The sequence below is a fragment of the Talpa europaea genome (assembly GCF_964194135.1).
Source record: "Talpa europaea genome assembly, chromosome: 15".
Classification (NCBI taxonomy): domain Eukaryota; kingdom Metazoa; phylum Chordata; class Mammalia; order Eulipotyphla; family Talpidae; genus Talpa; species Talpa europaea.
This window is the reverse complement of record NC_140083.1, coordinates 61,046,209-61,064,263: the sequence shown is the minus strand read 5'-3', so window position 1 is coordinate 61,064,263 and position 18,055 is coordinate 61,046,209. Positions and strand designations below refer to the sequence as shown.

Genomic DNA, 18,055 nt, shown 5'->3' with positions numbered 1-18,055 from the left:
CAAACTAGAAATCAACTACAAAAAGAAAGCCAGAAGATCCCTCATTACAAGGACACTGGACATTATGCTACTGAAAGACTATTGAATTAGTGAGGAAATCAAAGAAGAAATTAAAAACTACCTTGACAAGTGATAATGAAGACAAACGTTTCAGAATGTTTGGGACAGCAAAAGGCAGTATTAAGAGGAAAATATATGTAATACAGGTCCACATCAAGAAACAAGAAAGAACTCACAGAAATATACTAATCTCCTATCTTGAGGAACTTGGAAGAAAAAGAATTTAAAAAAATATAAGAAGGGGGACAAAAAAGATGAAATAGAAGTTGAAAAGACCATTGAGAAGATCAGTGAAACCAAAAGTTTGTTCTTTGAAAAAATAAGCAAAACAGACAAACCTCTGGTCAGGCTCACTAAGAAAAAGGAGAAAACTCAAATAGGATCATAAATGAAAGAGGAGAAATCACAACAGACATGGCAGAAAAACAGGCTAGAGATTACTATGGACATTTCTGTGCAAACAAGCTCAACAATCTAGAAGAGATGGGCAAATTCTTACACAGTCATCTAAGACTGAACAAAGAAGAAATAGACAACTTGAGCAATCCTATTACAAGTAAGGAAATTGAAACAGTAATCAATCCTCCCCAAAACAAAATCCTAGGACAAGATGGTTTCATAAGTGAGTTCTACTAAACACTCAAAGATGGACTAATGTCTATTCTGCTGAAACACTTTCAAAATTAAGAAGGAATGCTACCAAATACATTTTATGAGGTCACATCACTGTAATATCAAAACCAAAGACAACACAAAAAAGAAAACCACAGACCAACCTCACCAATGAATACAGATACAAAATCCATACTAAAACCTTTGCAAACCAGAGCAACAATGTATCAAAGGCATTAAACACCATCAACAGTGGATTCATTCCAGAGACATAGGGATGGTCCAACACCCAAAAATAATTAACATAATTCATAATTCAACAAAATAAAATAAAAACCATATGATCATATCAGTAGATGCTGAGAAAGCTTTTGATAAAGTTCTCTATGGTGAAAACCTTGATATAAAACCTTGCTGCTACTTTATTACATATCTCAATGTAATAAAAGGCATAAATGACAAACCCACAGCTAACATCATTCTCAATTGTGGAAAAACTGAAAGCCTTTTTATTAAGATCTGGAGCAAGGCAAGGATGTCCTCTCTTATCACTGATTTTCAGTGTAATAGTGGAAGTACTGGCTGGGACAATTAGGTGAGAGAAAGATATAAAAGGAATTCTAAAAGAAGAGGTAAAGCTATCATTATTTGTAGATGATATGGTAATATATAGAAAAAATCCTTTAAAAATTCTACAGGAAAACTAAAACCAGTTCAGTAAAGTAGCCGGTTACAAAATCAATACACAAATATCAGTAGCCTTCCTATATGAAAAACAGTCTGATCAGGAAGAAATTAAGAAAACCATCCAATTTACAATGGTATCCCAAAAATTATATACCTAGGAATAACCTAATAAAGGAGGTGAAAAAGCTAAAAGAGGGAGATTATAAAACATTGTGAATATAAGTAGAAGACACAAGGAAATAGAAATACATTTTCTGTGGATACCATGTTTATTACATAAGATATCTTAAAATTATTATTTTAATCTGGTAACACCTTTAACTTTGTTCACATATAACAGCTCTACCAATCAGTATTTTTTTTAAGATTTATTTATGTATCCAAGAACTGGGGTACAGGCCAGAGGAGTGGGAGGGTGAGAGGATTCATCAGAGACAGAGTGGGGAACAGAACAGGCAGACTGACTGAAGTACACTGCTGAGGGGAGCAGCAGGCAAGGCAGGAGATGTCTGCTGTGCCATGTGGGTATCTCCCTGTCTGGGGGTTGAACTGGTGTTGCAGTCACTGCAGATAGCTTCATAGTGCTGGGAATTAACCCCTTGCGCCACCAGGGATGCCCAATCTTCATACCATTTTATGGTATTGATATCTTACATATTTACTATATTGTATAGCGCTTAACAGATTTATTTATGCTTCAAGTCCATGCTGAATTAAATATGATTTGTTCACCAGGTTTTTATTGATGGAGAATTATGGGGGGTTTTTTGTTTTGTTTTTTTGCGGGGGGGGGGGTGTTATTTACTTTTACCAGAGAAATTCTTATGTTTTCAAGTTTTAGTCCTTTCATTTCCATTTTAAGGACTCTTGTTGGCATTTCTGGTTTGGCAGGTCTAGTGCTGATGAACTCTACTAAGTTTTTTATTTATCTGAAAAGTTTTTATTTTGCCTTCATTTGGTTTTGAATGATGGTTTTACTAGCTGTAGTATTCTTGCTTGGCAGTTTTTTGACCCTATGCCTTGAAGATAACATATCACTCCCTTAGTGCCACTAGATTTCTGCTGAAAAGTCCTCTGATAATCTTATGGGAATTGCTTTGAATGTGATGGTTCGCTTTTCTCTTGCTATTTTCAAAGTTCATTATCTTCATATGACTTCTGACAACTTGATTGTGTTTTTCATGTAGCTCTCTGCATTCTTTGTTGTTGGAGATCAGAGTTTCTTGAATTTGTATGTCAATTTACAGCCTCAAATTTGGAAAGTTTTTTTTTTTGCCATTATTCAAGTAGACTTTTTTCGCCCATTTTCTCTTGTCATTCAGGGTCTCCCATATTCATATATTGGTACACCTCATGGTGGACTTGAATGTTGCATAAATCTTTTAGTCTTTCTCCATTCTTTTTCATTCTTTGTTCTTTTTGTTCCTGTAACTCAAATGCTTTGTTTCCAAGTTTGTTGATAGTTTGTTTGAAAGTTTGTCTCATTAATTTTCTCATTTTCTTCATGTGTTATTTTCTTGACTTCAGTTTCTGTCTGTGTTCTCTTTTATCTCACTGAGCATCTTAGTGTCACTATTTTGAATTATTTGTTGAATACTTCATAGATCTCTGTTTCTTTAAGGTTTGTTTCTGGAAATATAGTCCTGTGATTGGGCTCTGTTTCTTTGTGTGACTGCTTCTCTTTTGTTGAAATTTCTGCATTTGAAAAATCCTTTTCTATTCTTCAGAATACTTTCATACAAAGGGAAAGAAGGAAGACTTGTCAAGCCAGGTAGATGTTCTGGGGCTCTCAAACTTCCTGGAGATGCATATTTGATGCATCTTTTTCATTAATCTCCCACTGGAAGAGGTTTATCTTTTTCTATTGTGGAACTCTCCCCCTAGTATCTATCTTTCATTTTATAGTCTTGCTGCTACTTTAACAAACCATGGTTTTGGAGTTCCCTTTGCTTTCTGTTTCTGTTCCTGCAATTTTCCTGGTGTTGCCCCAGTCAAAGAGATTTCTCTTTGTTCACATCTGGCCTCCAGGCATCTGCCAAGTGTCTCTTCCTCCAAGTCAGGTGAAATAGAAACCAGCCCCTTTGACAGTTCCCCAAACAGCCAGAATGTTGCACGCAAGTTCCACTCTTCTTTTTCCTTCCTGAAGGAGAAGCTACAAGTTGGGAATTTTCTCTTGATTCCGCCATGCTCTGCTGGGAGGTGGATAGGGTATGTGCGGGTAAGTGCAACAGACTTTTCTACTCACTACAATACACCTCTTCTTAGCCTTGCTTTTCTTGCAGTGCTATAATCTCTTAAATGGTTTCTAGAATTCTTACAAAAGGAAATCTGGTTCATGTATTTTTAAGTTGTTGTCTCTGTGAGGGAAGAATGGGAGTGTTTCCTATTCTGCCATCCAACTGATGTCATCACCCTATAGTGTTCAAGCTTCTGTAATGACTCCATGCCAATGTCCTAAACCAGTTGTATTTATCCTTTACGTTTTACTCTTCCTTTTCTTGTTTTTCTTCCTGAAATATTCTTTAACTTCGTCTTGTTTTGAGTATACTGATTACTTCAAGTCCTATTTGGAGATTCAGTCCTTTTCCCACAAACTTTTTCCATTGATGCTACACTGTTACTTTAATTTGCTTTCTGATTGTTTCAAATATCTTTGTCCACAATCACATTTAAGCACCTTTAAAGCAGTTTCTTAATTCTATATTTTGTCTCCTCTACTCCTCTACACACTTAGTACAATTGCTGTATTTGGTTGATTAAAATTATCCCCTTGTCCTGTTAAAAGCAGTGAGATATATTTGTTGTTGAGAAAAGAAGAAATGTTTAGTGGCATCTGTTTGATGTTATCCTAAGCTCTTAACACATTTGCTTTGACATGTATTTTTATTACATTTAAGTAAATCTTGGACTGATTTTTTTCCCTCACTTTAAGAAATAAGTGATTATAGTACCATTATGATGAAGGTCCAAATAGTGGAAATTAACTTGTCGATATTAGAATTATATTTCTATATTATTTGGTTTTTAAGGGGGGAGGTTGAAATAGTGATTCTTAGTTAGAATTGAGACATCTTTTTATGAAATTATCAGTCACTGTGGCAGGTATTACTTTCAAACAAAAAATATAAAAATAACTGAGAATTTTGATTTGTGACCTAGGGTACCATTTATTTGGTAGTTTACTTCTGCTTTCATTCTATGCAATTTTGCTTTAAGTCATAGTTATCAAGCATTTATCTGACTTAATGAATATTAACCATACTTTGTTGAGTTGCTGGTGGTCATCTGGTGTCTGCTGTATGTGGTATGTAGTAGGCAATCATTATATCTTTATTGAACTTGTGTGTCCATTCACTCACTTGTATTGTTAGAATTGCTGAAGCCTTACAGCATTTAAGACATTTTTATATTGTTTATTGTTTTTCACTCAAGATACTGAGATATAGGAATTATACTTAATCTTACTCATGGTAAGCAGTTATTTCTAAGGATTAAGTGATATGGTTAGAGTACACTACAAAAGGCAGTGTCAAGACACAAGTTCTTTCAACTAGTAATATTTTCTGCGTTATAGAAATAACAGGTAATTAACAACTCATATAAAGGTCTTATTTTTAAAGTTTTCTTGTACATCGGATTTTATTTTCTTGGGTATTTTTCTCCCACAGAATCCACCAAACCCACCTGTATCACCAGGAAAGTCTGTAATTGATGTCAACAGCAATAACAATGCATCCTACAGGTGAGAATTATAAGCAGTCTGCTTGTCAGAGTTTTAATAAAAAAAACAAGTTTCTGATTTTATTTTGCAGGAAAATGTTGGAATGTTATTCTATGTAATTATGTAGAGATAGTGGTATGTTATATTAAATCAATTTCCTTTTTTTCCCTTTTTTGCTTTGTTACAATTGCTCATCTCTGGAAGTTGACTTTAATAATTTATTATAGAGCTTTCTTTGGTTGTTGCAGATGGCTATATAACTTCTTATAATATAATAAATCATACTCTCAATTTTTTGAAAATCCTTTGGTAAAAGATGGTAAAAGCCAATGTCAGCAGATACTAGAACCTACACTTGGTTTTCAGGAGAAAACTGAGCACATTAGTATATAAGCGAGAAGACTCTTATCATATTCCATAAGTCCCAGCATTTTAGAGTTTGTGTGCCACTTTTGCCTCAGTATATTTATTTGCTTACTGCTACAGTATTCAAGTCTACACACCCCTTTTTCCTATAGGCTACTATTTTCTCTGTGCTTAAACAGATGTCTCCAGTAGCATTTCCATTGACTATTTGTGTGCATATATATTTCATAGAAATGTAACCACAGTGAGACAGATGCTGGAGTCCAAAAGAAATGTAAGCGAGAGTACACCATCATCATTTCAGACCCCTGTGAATACAGGTAATATTCTTTAACATTGAAATACATTTTCTCAGGAAATGAAGGTTGGTTTTCTTTTCTTACATTCTTTTGATGTTTAAATAGACTAAGAAAGTGAACACACTGATAAAATAGAGTGTTAATACACAATTTCATTTAAAAAATCAAGATTATAGATATGCATGAAAATACAGGAATACAAATCTTACTGTAGTGATTCTTACACTTTCTGGTATCCCTACCCCTGTATGATCATATAATCTTTAAAAATTATTAAGACCCCAGTGAGCTTTTTGTGTGTGTGTTTTTTTGGGTTTTTTTGTTTTGTTTTTAAGATTTATTTATTTACTTTATACAAACACTGGGTACAGTCAGAAGCGTGGGAGGGTGCAAGGATTCACCAGAGACAGAGCGGGGAGCAGAACAGGCAGATTGACGAAATACACTGCTGAGGGGAGCAGAGAGCACAGCAGGAGAGGTCTGCGCACCATGTGGGACCCTTGCCGGTGGCTGGGGATTGAACCGGCGCTGTGGAGGCTACAGGCAGCTTCGCAGACCAGCGCTCAACCGCTGTGCCACCAGGGAGGCCCTGAGCTTTTATTTTTGATCAATATTTAATACAGTAGAAATTGAAACAAAATATTTAAGTGATTGTTTAATCAGTTAAAATTATTACAGAGATCATATTTATAGAACACAAATTATGTCTTAATGAAAAATACCTATTTAAACTTTAAAGTTTTAGTGAAAAAGTATTATGTTACATCTTTACAAATCACCTTTGTAATTTACTTTAAAACATTAAGACTGTGGGCCTACCCTGGTGGTGCAGTGGTTGAGCGCTGGGCTGCAAGGCTGGGCTGCGAGGCTGCCCAACAGCCTCTGCAGCACCGGTTTGTTCCCCGGCCGCCGGTGAGGGTCCCACCAAAAAAAAAAAAAAAAATTAAGACTGCTAATGATTGCTAAATTTTCAAATCTAAATCTAATTGAATCTGCTATAAATTTGTTGTTATTATTGAAATATATGAAGGAAATTCAGTCTCATACAAATGTATATAGTTGGTTAGGACTAGGTAACATTTTTAGAGAATTGTGGATATTCTTGCTTGACATGGCCAACTAATAGTTTCTTAGAGGTTAGTTGCAAAGTGGAATCTGAAACCCAATCAACAAATCTTTTATTTATTTATTTGGGGGGCTTAGATGTATCTTTTATAGTATAATTTTTTTGATCAGTTGGGAAATTCTTATTAAGTTATCTAAATCTTCCCAGGGTTGGTGCATTTCATTAGTATATAAATTTTCAATATGTAGAATAGTAAGGAGAACTGTACTCGGGTGTTGACATTTAATAAAATCAGTAGTTTTTACTGCTTTATTATGGACATATTTAAGTGAAATAATTTTGTTTAGTTTTTCTGTAAATGTGGTTATAAAGAATCCAGTTTAGTACCATAACCATCATTTTTGTACTGAGACATGAGAACTTTTACTCACCATTGTTTTTGCTCTATCACTACAAATGTCCACATGAGAAAAAGGTCAAATAATGTGTTATTGTTATGAAAATAATTTTGACATTGGAAACTGTCAAAAAAAAAAAAGGGTCTCAGTAACCTCCAGGTGTCCTCTTGGACCACACTTTAAAATTTGTTGACCTAGAATGTCTGACTTTAGAAGACTACAAATCTGAAACAGAAATTTGGTTATTGATTTCAAAGCTGTTCAAGTGAGAATAAACCTAAGAGTTGAACCAAAATTACTATAAAATACCAGTAATCAGCATTTTGATTTTGTCTTTAGTGTCTTCTCCCTTATTTCTTAATTTATCTCCCACCATCACTTTGTTTTTTATATCATATTATGTTAATAATGCCAATATTAGCATCCCCTCAATTTGCTCCTAGAAAATTCAGTGAAACATGATCCATAGATACAGGTTTTACATGGTCAAAATGATAAAATGCCATGACCAATTTTATCTATTACTCATTAATGGTGGTGACCCTAAATTTTCTGTTTGATTTTCTACATTGCCACTATTCCGTGGCATTTGTAATTCTTTTAGTGTGATTTCAAAAATATCTTTACAGTTTTACATAGATTTTACATAGATTTCTGTGTTTTGTTTCTCCAGTTAGTTTCTCTGAGGTGATTATAGTAATTTTCAAAAATTGTTTTTGATGTTGAAATAGCCGTCTTCCATATTAAGTATAAATTGTCTCCTGTTTTCATAATGTACCAAAAATACTTCTCTAAATGAAATTTTAAGATTTTCCAGAATGTAAATCTGGAAAAAATTCATTAAGAAAGACTTTACTCTGTCTACTATATATACTACATTAAATTTAAAATAATGCAAACTATATTGTTATACTAGCTGATAGATGAAGATAGCCATTAAAATCTGAGATTTTTTTCTTTCTTTCTTTAGTATCTTCAACCAGTCTTGTTACTCCTCCAGCGGTTGTTAGTGGTCAACCTAAATTGCATACTCCAGTGACTTCAGGTTCTCTGACAGCAACATCAGTTCTTCCTGCACCCAACACAGCTACAGTAGTTGCTACGACTCAGGTGCCTAGTGGAAATCCCCAGCCTACCATCTCTTTGCAACCTTTACCAGTGATCTTGCATGTACCTGTTGCAGTATCCTCCCAGCCTCAACTTCTGCAGAGTCATCCAGGGACTTTAGTGACCAATCAACCATCCGGCAATGTTGAATTCATTTCTGTGCAAAGCCCACCTACAGTGAGTGGTCTTACCAAAAATCCAGTATCCTTGCCATCCTTGTCAAACTCCACTAAACCAAACAATGTTCCTTCTGTGCCCAGTCCCAGTATTCAAAGGAACTCTCCTGCCAGTGCTGCACCATTGGGAACAACACTTGCGGTACAAGCTGTTCCAACAGCACACTCTATTGTACAAGCCACAAGGACTTCTCTACCCACAGTGGGCCCCTCAGGACTTTATAGTCCCTCAAATAATCGAGGTCCTATACAGATGAAAATTCCAATTTCTGCTTTTAGTACTTCATCTCCTGCAGAACAGAGCAGTGCTACGACCCTAAGAATTGGTGAGTCACTGTGTAGCTTTAGGATGAGAGATTTAAGCATGTTATTGACCTATAAGTAATTGAACGTGTGTGTGTCTGTGTGTGTAAGGGTACGTGACTAGCATTATTGGATGAACATGGTAAATAGAATTTCCTAGAGATTGCTTTTAGTAAGTTTGGAGAGAAATGATGTTGTTAAAATGGGATTTGAGGAAGAGTTTGAGAAGTGAACGTTTGTTATTTATCTTTTAGTCATTTTCATAATCTAGATGAATTTTTAATTTAAGCTTTATAGCAAGCATTATTTTTACAGTACATTTGCCAGGAATTTCTGAATAGAACAAAAGATATTTTAAAGTGTATAGTTGACAGAACGGTTATGCAAGAAAATAAAAGCCACATATCTTTCCTACCAATTTGGAAAAATCATTTGTGCGTTCATTACTTATATCTTCCAAATTTGGACAGTTTAAAACTAATTTCTTCCCCTTCTAATTTATTATAAAATATTTGATTGTTTCTAGTTTTCTCTTTTGTATATTTTCCAGTTTGAGATATGTCTTTATATACTTCAAACTTTTTGCAAAAAGCACAACTTGATTGTACTAGTATATAAAATCTAAAACTCTGTCTTCCTTATTCCTACAAAGCATACTTTTTGTATTCTTCTTAAACTTGCTTATTCTTCATTTCTGACTTCATACTTATCGCCACTACTTTTGTAAAGACAGGCAAGAATGGGTGGACATCATCTATATAATGAAATTGCTACAGTATATCTGTCTTACTAATATGATATAGTAGGTACCCAACCATGAAATATAAGATTCTAAAGTACATATTACTTTTGTAAGCAAGAGTGCAAGGCACTTTTTTTTCATATAGCCTTTGGTAATACACTTGCCTTCTCAGTATATTTCCTCATATAAAATATATAGTAATGGCATTTCACGGACTTGCTCTTATTGGTAAAGTTAATTTTGGATTCATAGTGAATATCACTCATAAAATTCACATCTAGAATATGAAAGTTTTTAAATAAAAGTATAATTATTCCTATTAGTTTTTAAAATTTAAATGTTTCCTTAGTAAATTATTCTTTTGCAAGTACCAACTATCACAAAACTAAAAGATGCTTATATTTAGCTAGTCAGAGCAAGCACAATTTTTTGGGGGGGAAGGGTCTACTTTATTTTTCTTTAATTTCTCTGCTAATCCTTGATTTTTTTTTTTTAATAAATCAGATAGAAGATGTTTTATGTGATTTTGGAGTTTTTCCTCATGAAATTTTGAGACTAAGTTGATATTGTTTTTAGTTCATGGTCATATGAGTGTCATATAGTATATAAAATATACTATATACACATATATTTTATAATTAAATTTATTTTCTTACATCATCATTCATTTTTGTCTTCCCTGCTATTCTCACATCACCATAGTCCCTTGTGTTCTTCCCTCTCCTGTTGTGACTCCTCTCCCTCCCCCTGCCCTACCTTATGCCTCAGATCTAAGATCAGCTAGCAAGCTTTGTCTTTTTTCTGGACCCTTTGTGTAGTTTCTCTATATTCCAGTATAAGTGAAACCATCCAGTATTTTTCCTTCTGACTTTGCTTAGCATTATCCTTTCCATTTCCACCCATGTTACTGCAAATGGCATGAGTTTATGTTTTTTGATCACAGAGTAATATTCCATTGTGTATATATACCACATCTTCTTGCTCTATTCATCTGTTTGGGAGCATTTCAGTTGTTTCCAGCGATAAGATATATTCTTAACCTCTTAGTTATATACAGTGTTGTCAAACAGCATTACTTCAATTTAAAAAAGATGTGTTCTTAAATATAGAAATTTTCCTGAAAAATCACGGTCTGAAAAGAAATAACTTAAAAGATTAATGTTGTTAAATGTTATGTATTCTAGTACCCTAAACACGTCTACAAATACCAGGATTATAATATAATTTCATTGTCTGTTCTCTTAAAATTTTTATGAATATTTGTTGACACAAAGAGTATGTATTTGCCCAAAGTTATCTAGCTATTACACTTTGTAGGTCATAATAAGTGTTGGTTTGTTTTTATTCATTTAATTACTTGACTTTTTATTTTTGTGTGAAAATTAAGTTATTACTAGTATATCATTATTTTCTGATAATATACACTTACACTTAATTTCATGTCTTAACATCTGTTTAGCACATTTATGTGTACTTTATGTTATATTAAGTAGCTCTTTAGTTCAGTGTCTAGATTGCATTCCTACATTTGAAAGAAAATTATTACATACTGGCCATAGTGTGAATGAAAAACTTTGTATGTTTTTATTCATGTTAATTAGAATTAAAGCCTATGAGATGATTTGGGTTTTGATCATGCATAATTATAGGGATGCCATCAATTATGCTAAAATATATAGTTACTTAGAGTCCCCAGAACCTAAGATGAAATCAAATAACTAAGATTTTACTGAATATAATAAAGCCAAGCTTTAATACATCTCTAATGTGATAAATTGATGGTTTACATGATTGAAAATCTTCTGAGTCTTATACTTAGGTACTATTTATAAAAAACATCTGTCAGCTAGACTGCATTTGTATATATTTTATTAGTTTTATAATTCCTATAGAGTAAGTATTTTCTGTTTACATTAAGTAAAAATGTCCTAGGGATGACTTGGAAATTTCAGAATAAAATTTAACTAATTTTATTCTTTCATGAATATAGAATGACTGTATTGCTTTAAAATCCTACACACAAAAACAAATGTAAAAATAGTCCAGTCCCTATTCTCACCAAGTTCACAATCAAATAGAGAACTTGGCTTTAAAGTAAGTTGTTATAAATATGATGACTCTCAAGATATGCAAGTTTCTGTGAGATAATGTGGGAGATCTGGAAAGGTATGAAGTAATGTAAAGATAGTGAGAAAGGGTTAAAGGATTTTTGCAGAGAGCTTAGATGTTGGTTAGTATTATATCTATGTACGCTCAACTGCAGTAAATGAAGGGAATGGTTTGGGGGAGATAAAAATGGAATTAGGGATACCAGTTAAAAGACTCCTGTGGTTTGAAAAAATTTCAGTGTTTTCATTCCATTCATTTTCATTCAGTTATTATCTAGCACTAATTTACTTTTGTAAGATCATTTTATGGCTCTTATAAAAATGCAGTGTTGGTTTAAGTAGCAGTATCTTTTAAGAATAAGAAAAATGTTTCCCATATGATGGAAAGTTTGAGGTACACCTTCTGTGTTTTGACTGAAAGATATATAATTTTTACTTTTAGAAGTCATCTAGTAAGAAAAAAATAGAATGAAAATGTAAAATGTAACTTGAAGAAAGTATATAATAAAGGGGTAGGAGATATAATTGAAAGTCTAGATAAAAAATATTATAGTTCACTGAATAATTCTTAGCTATGACACAGGTCAAGAGAGAATCATGCTGGATAACAAAACTCAAAGCTATTTTATGATATGTGGTGTGTTTGTGTATGTATAATTTTTTATAAAGAAGTCTAAACCTTTCCTGAATATTGGGAAAAATGAGGCAATCTCAACATAAAATAAAAAATGAAGCCTCCCTTATATACTTTTATCTTAACGTTTCATTTTCATTTCAAACGAAAAGGAGTTTCAACTCCAAAAGAATGTATCCTGACATCTATGTAAAAACTTTGGTAGTGAGTCATTTTTATGTTTTAGTAATGTCATCAGTGTATTTCAATATTTACCATACAGAATTAGTAACCATGAATTCCTTTTTTCATTAAACGGTGTTTCAAGAATTTCATAGTCCAAAAACTATCGGTGATTCATTTATGAACAATGTAATTTTGTTATTTAATATATTTGCCTATGAAAAGAACTAAGATAATTCAGATGAAGTAAGTAGCAATTATAAGGGCCTCTTTTTTATTTTTGTAGCCTAGAAAAACCTAACAGGTAGCTGTCTAACTTAACCATATTTTTAATGTACAGGTTTACATATGGGCTTATGGGAATATATAGCTCTATCTCCTTTTTTTAAAAAAAATATACATATGACTTAACTCAGTATGTGCTCTGAAGATTTGCATATGAAAGGAATGCCATATTTGACTAGAAAGGTTTTATTCACAGAAAGCAAAGTTGGGAAGTTTCAGTCTTAGAAATGTGATTCACCATATAACCAAAGAGGAAAAGCCAAATACTAACCTCAGTGATTTAAAGATATGATAAAATTTAGTGTCTTCTCTTAAGAAATTGAGGCAGAAAGAACATTGCTTATCTTCTTGCTGTGATGGAGGTACTTTCATGTGATTGTGTGTGTGTGAATTTAAAAAAATGAATAAAGAAAGAAAAATCATCTGTGATTGAACTGCTGAGATCATGTAGTGATTCTCAGAATCACTGTGCTTATAACTTTTTCTGATGAATTTATTATATTTTTCCATGTCGTTAACAGTTCTTCTGGAAAGGCATATCGTATGGATGAATTAATTATGCTTTACTTAACAAGTCATAGTAGAACATTTACGTTAATCACATCTTAAATAATTTCCCTAAGATATTCTTGTGATAGAGTTAAAATTTCTGAATCAAAGGATATGTGAAATTTTTTTACCCTAATATGAATTTCCCCTTTTGAAAAATATTATAGCAGTGATCTATGATAGGTTCCATTTATGTATGGAAAAAAGCACATGAACTTCTGTATATGAAGCAGCTGAACCTTTCACATTTTTGTAGAGCTTCTAAAAAATGGTTCTGACTTTTTGTTTTTGTTTTTACTTCTCAGAAAACCAGACAAACAAAACATTAGATGCTTCTGTTAATAAGAAAGCAGCTGATAGCACATCACAGGTATGATTTTTCCTTCTGTTTCAAAGTAAAATTCTAATTAAAATTTACAAGAACAGATTTCCATCAATATTCTTTGATATAATGAAAGTTATCCTAAGTCTGGTTTTTACCACTCTCAAAAACGATTTTCAAGCAGCTTCTCTAATGTTTGACAAGAATCAAGTTTCTTTGCTTAGTAATTCTTAGTATTGGTTTATTATTATTAACTAACTGCTTGGATTATATAATTGACAGTATAGTTACTTGCGTTCATATATTGTAAAAATTCAGTCTCCCCATTGATTTTCCTCCTGATCCATCATTCAAAGCAGGTCTCATTGGCTTACTTTCCTTATACCTCCTCCCCCAATACACCCACAGTCTCTTTAACTGGTTATAAACATCTTTTTGGAAAGGAAATCTTGGTCTTTTTGATCGCTTATTAGCATTTTGCCAGCTTGCTACTTTTTTACATTATATTTTAATTACCCAGGAAGGGAATAACTACATTTTTTTCCTGTAATAACAGTGTTCGTTTGACTTTTTCCACTATATTACTTTAGATGTAATAGATTTATAGGGAAGTCATTTGGCTATTGGTGTTTTTTTTTCTTTTTCCTTTCTTTTAATTATTGAAAGAAACACATTCCTAACAAGACAAAGTCTTGAGTAAATCAGCCAGGAATAAAGGACATGAATTTTAAAACGAATACATAATGATCTTTCATAGTGATTGTTTTCTTTTAAAGTAACAGATTTTTTTACCCAAACTAGATAAAACTAGATACCATGATTTACAGCTCAAATTAAAGCCATTAGAAATACTTTATTTCTTAAAATTTTGTCAGTCTTTGTGTGATAGTAAAGGACAAAGTTGTGTTATTTTATAAGGATTTTTTGTGCATTATTGCTGTTGATAATTAGAGGTATATGAAGTACTTTGAAAAAGATAGTATAGGAAATAATAATATATTCAGTGATTTTTATGGGATGTATGGGTAATCTTTATGACAAACCTAACACTAAACAAAGAATTTGCCATCATCTTTATTTTCCTTGGTGATTTTTTTTTTTTTTTTTTTTTTTTTTTTGGTTTGGATAAGCTAAGTAATATTTTTAAGATAGGAAACTTGACATTCAGTAATGGCTGTGTTTCATTTTATAAATGCTGATTCTTCTAGAGGTATACTTTCTCAGTATGTAACCATAAGCCACATGTAGATTTAATTCCTCTATCTTTAAAATGAAATTTTCACCTACTCTGTCATCAGTAACCCCATTTCAAGCCTCAGTAACCACTTATGACCAGCCAGTACCAAATCAGAAAAACACAAATGTAGAAGAACATTTTTGTCATTACAATGGGACAGTAGATTGCTAAAATGAAGTGTTTGTACCATTGTCAACATTTAAATGAAATTAAAATTGATATAAAATTTGTTATACTTTAAAATTCAAGAAAAATATACCCAGAATAATATAAAATCTAATTATTCCCCAACTTCTTATCTGTAAATCTAAAACATCACAAAATTATTATACATTTCACAGTTTTAGAATCTGAAATACTTTACCTTGCCCTATATAACTGACAGTTAAAGAAATGACTTGTACTGGTGAATACAAAAGATGCCTGAAAAGACAAGAAACTGCATTAGACATCCAAGAGCACAACTAAGTGTTAAGCTCATCACGGAACTTGTATATGGCTTAGAGAATGAGGAATTTAGTAGTAGAGCATGGAAAATGCAAGCAGTTTGGCTAGGCAGCTAACCTCCTAAAATAATGCCTGGTTAAAAATAGTAAAGTTTAAGAGAGAGAAAAGCTTCAGCTTTTAATGAGTGCCACTTATAAATATGATTTGTAAGTATTATTATATGATGAACCACTATGGAAGTATATATGCGCTACCAGATATCAATTCATGCTTTGCTGTCTTGACTTTTCTGGTACAATTTTTGTCATCCTACTTGATATTTTCATTAGTGTAATATTATATACTATTTCTAAAAGCTATTTTTAAGAAATTTGTTAGCTTTTTAACCTTATATATGCCACTTGCTGAGAAATAGAAACTTGTATGAAATAGGCTGTGATTCTTTAGACTGTCATTTTTTATGATCTCGACTAATTTGTTTTTCTATGCCAAATCTTACTTAAAATTGCACTTCTAAACACCTTAAAGCTATTTTAGATTAAAAGGATTGTTTTTTCTTTCATAGATAATTAGGAAATAATTAAATGTGAAAATAATCTTTTTGTAATTCTTGAATGAAGATTTCTCTAATGTCCCCCAAATAAGTGTTTATTAGCTTATTTCATATAATGAACTGCATGGTTTATTCATTCAGTTCATCATCATACATTAAACAGAATAGAATTCTTTTTATGGTGCTTCTGCAGTTACATTGCTGTTTTGTCACCCTTAAGTTTGCTGATTTGCTAAAAGGACTCATAAGATCCATAGCATTTTACATTTGGTTATGGTTTGTCTTAAAAAATCTAGAAAGTAAAAATAACAGGAAGAAGATATATATCAAGTAGTGTTTAAAAAGGTCAGGTACAAACTTCTAAATTCTGTTTTCAGCATCACACAAAATGTGTTTTTCTCTCTAGTTGTTAACTGTAGGGACGTGTTCAGAGGGTCTTTGAAGCCACAGTGAGCCTCAGGGTATGAGATATTTTCATGGACTGATCATGTAAACTACATCCTTCTGCATAACCAGCCATGATACTTGGAACCTCAACAATTAAGCCAGTTGTACATCATCAGTCTTGATTTTGTTGCGTATAAATCCTGACAAGCCATTATGACACAGTCTATTGCTCAAAGTGTACATAGGAGAAATTTTAATTATTAATGTGAACTATCCAAGGGACAAATAACTGGTAGCTAATGAAGTCCCAATTATAGTGCCACGTTCCCTTGGAAAGATGGGCAAAAATTGAATAACTAGGTCTTCTGTGTTCACTTTCTTTGTGTAATTATTGACATGTTCTACTCTAGCCTTTCAAATATATTCTTATTTATATCATCACCAAAAAAATAATAACCATACAGAGCCAATCCTTGCTCTCTTGACATGACTATGATTTTTTTTATAGTTTCAAATTGAGATTATTGCTAATATGCATAAATGCTGATACAAACACATGATGTCTCTGATTAGAAATTTTTTCTCAAAAATGATGTTAGGAAAAAATGTAAGTATACATATATATGTATAAATAATTTGCTGCATAATGATATTTCAGTCAAGAATGCATATACAATAATGGTCTTTATAGTTAGATTAGGTTTACAGTAGGCTATACCGTTCTGGGTTGTGTGAGTACACTCTGTGATACTTGCACAGTGATGAAATCACCCTGCATCAGAATGCATCTCATTTTGCATTAAGCAACTCATGACTGTTTTTATGTCTATTTATAAATCTGCTCCTAGTGGCATAGAAATAATAAGTTCTTTGATTCAGGCAGCTTGACTCCTGTCACTTAACAGTGGGTAACCGTTGAGCCAGTTCCTTAACACCTTGGATTTCTCATCTATAAAATGTGGCTAATGCTTGTACTCACCTCAGAATTACTATAAAGATTAAAGTTGTTAATGAATGTGAAACATTGAACACAGAGTGTGATGAAAATAATGCTCGCTATCATAATTATACTTGCTGTTAATAATTATTGAAATAATTGCTACTTTTATTTCTCAAGAAAAAAATATAGCCAGGAAACTATAATGTGTGACTATAGATTGATTGTATCAGTTATGTTATGATCAATAAAACTACAATTCAGTAGATAGGTCACTTATAGACTTCCTTGTTCTATTATAGATTATACATTATAGAAAATTTTGCACCTTACAGTAGAGCATCAAAACATGAAGTGAAACCAACAAAGTGAAATAGATTGACTTCTTTACCATTATAAAATTTCTCTTTGTATCTTGTTTAATATTAATTGTTCACAAGTGCTTTTAATGTTTGTTTATTCAGTCTGTTCCTGTCTTTGTATTTAGTGACTAAATAGATGAAAAATTGTATTTATTTCTTGATGTGTTAATCCATCTGGCAGTTTCTGCATTTTGATAGGAAATTTTAGATGATTTACAATAGTATGATTGTATTTTGATTTGCTGTTTTATATTTTTTAAATTAGCTTTATCTAGTTTTTGGTCCTTGTGCTTTATTTTGTGTTAGTTTTTGTTTGTTTTTTAACATTCTAGCCTAATTTTCCTGTTGCCTTTCTTAGCTCTGTGTGTGTTACTTTTTTTTAGAGATTTCTCTGGGGTTTGTAATATATATCTAAATCTAAATCTAAATTTTTTTTTTTTAAGTAGCAAATCCAAGTAAGATTTATTTTTTTTTTAAGATTTTTTAATTTATTTATACAAGAGCTATGGTACAAGTCAGAGGTGCGGGAGGGTGA

General features: G+C 32.3%; 1 protein-coding gene across 1 annotated transcript in view; it reads left to right on the top strand.

Moving 5' to 3' along the window:
- Positions 1-18,055, top strand: part of ATF7IP (activating transcription factor 7 interacting protein) — a gene marked incomplete at its 3' end in the record, with an annotated part of 77,395 nt that overhangs the window by 46,228 nt on the left and 13,112 nt on the right. The window contains exons 7-10 of the mRNA XM_084255657.1: positions 5,028-5,101; positions 5,678-5,766; positions 8,180-8,818; positions 13,581-13,645. Of these exons, the coding sequence (XP_084111783.1) occupies positions 5,028-5,101; positions 5,678-5,766; positions 8,180-8,818; positions 13,581-13,645 (867 nt within the window). The remainder of the gene's footprint in view (positions 1-5,027; positions 5,102-5,677; positions 5,767-8,179; positions 8,819-13,580; positions 13,646-18,055) is intronic.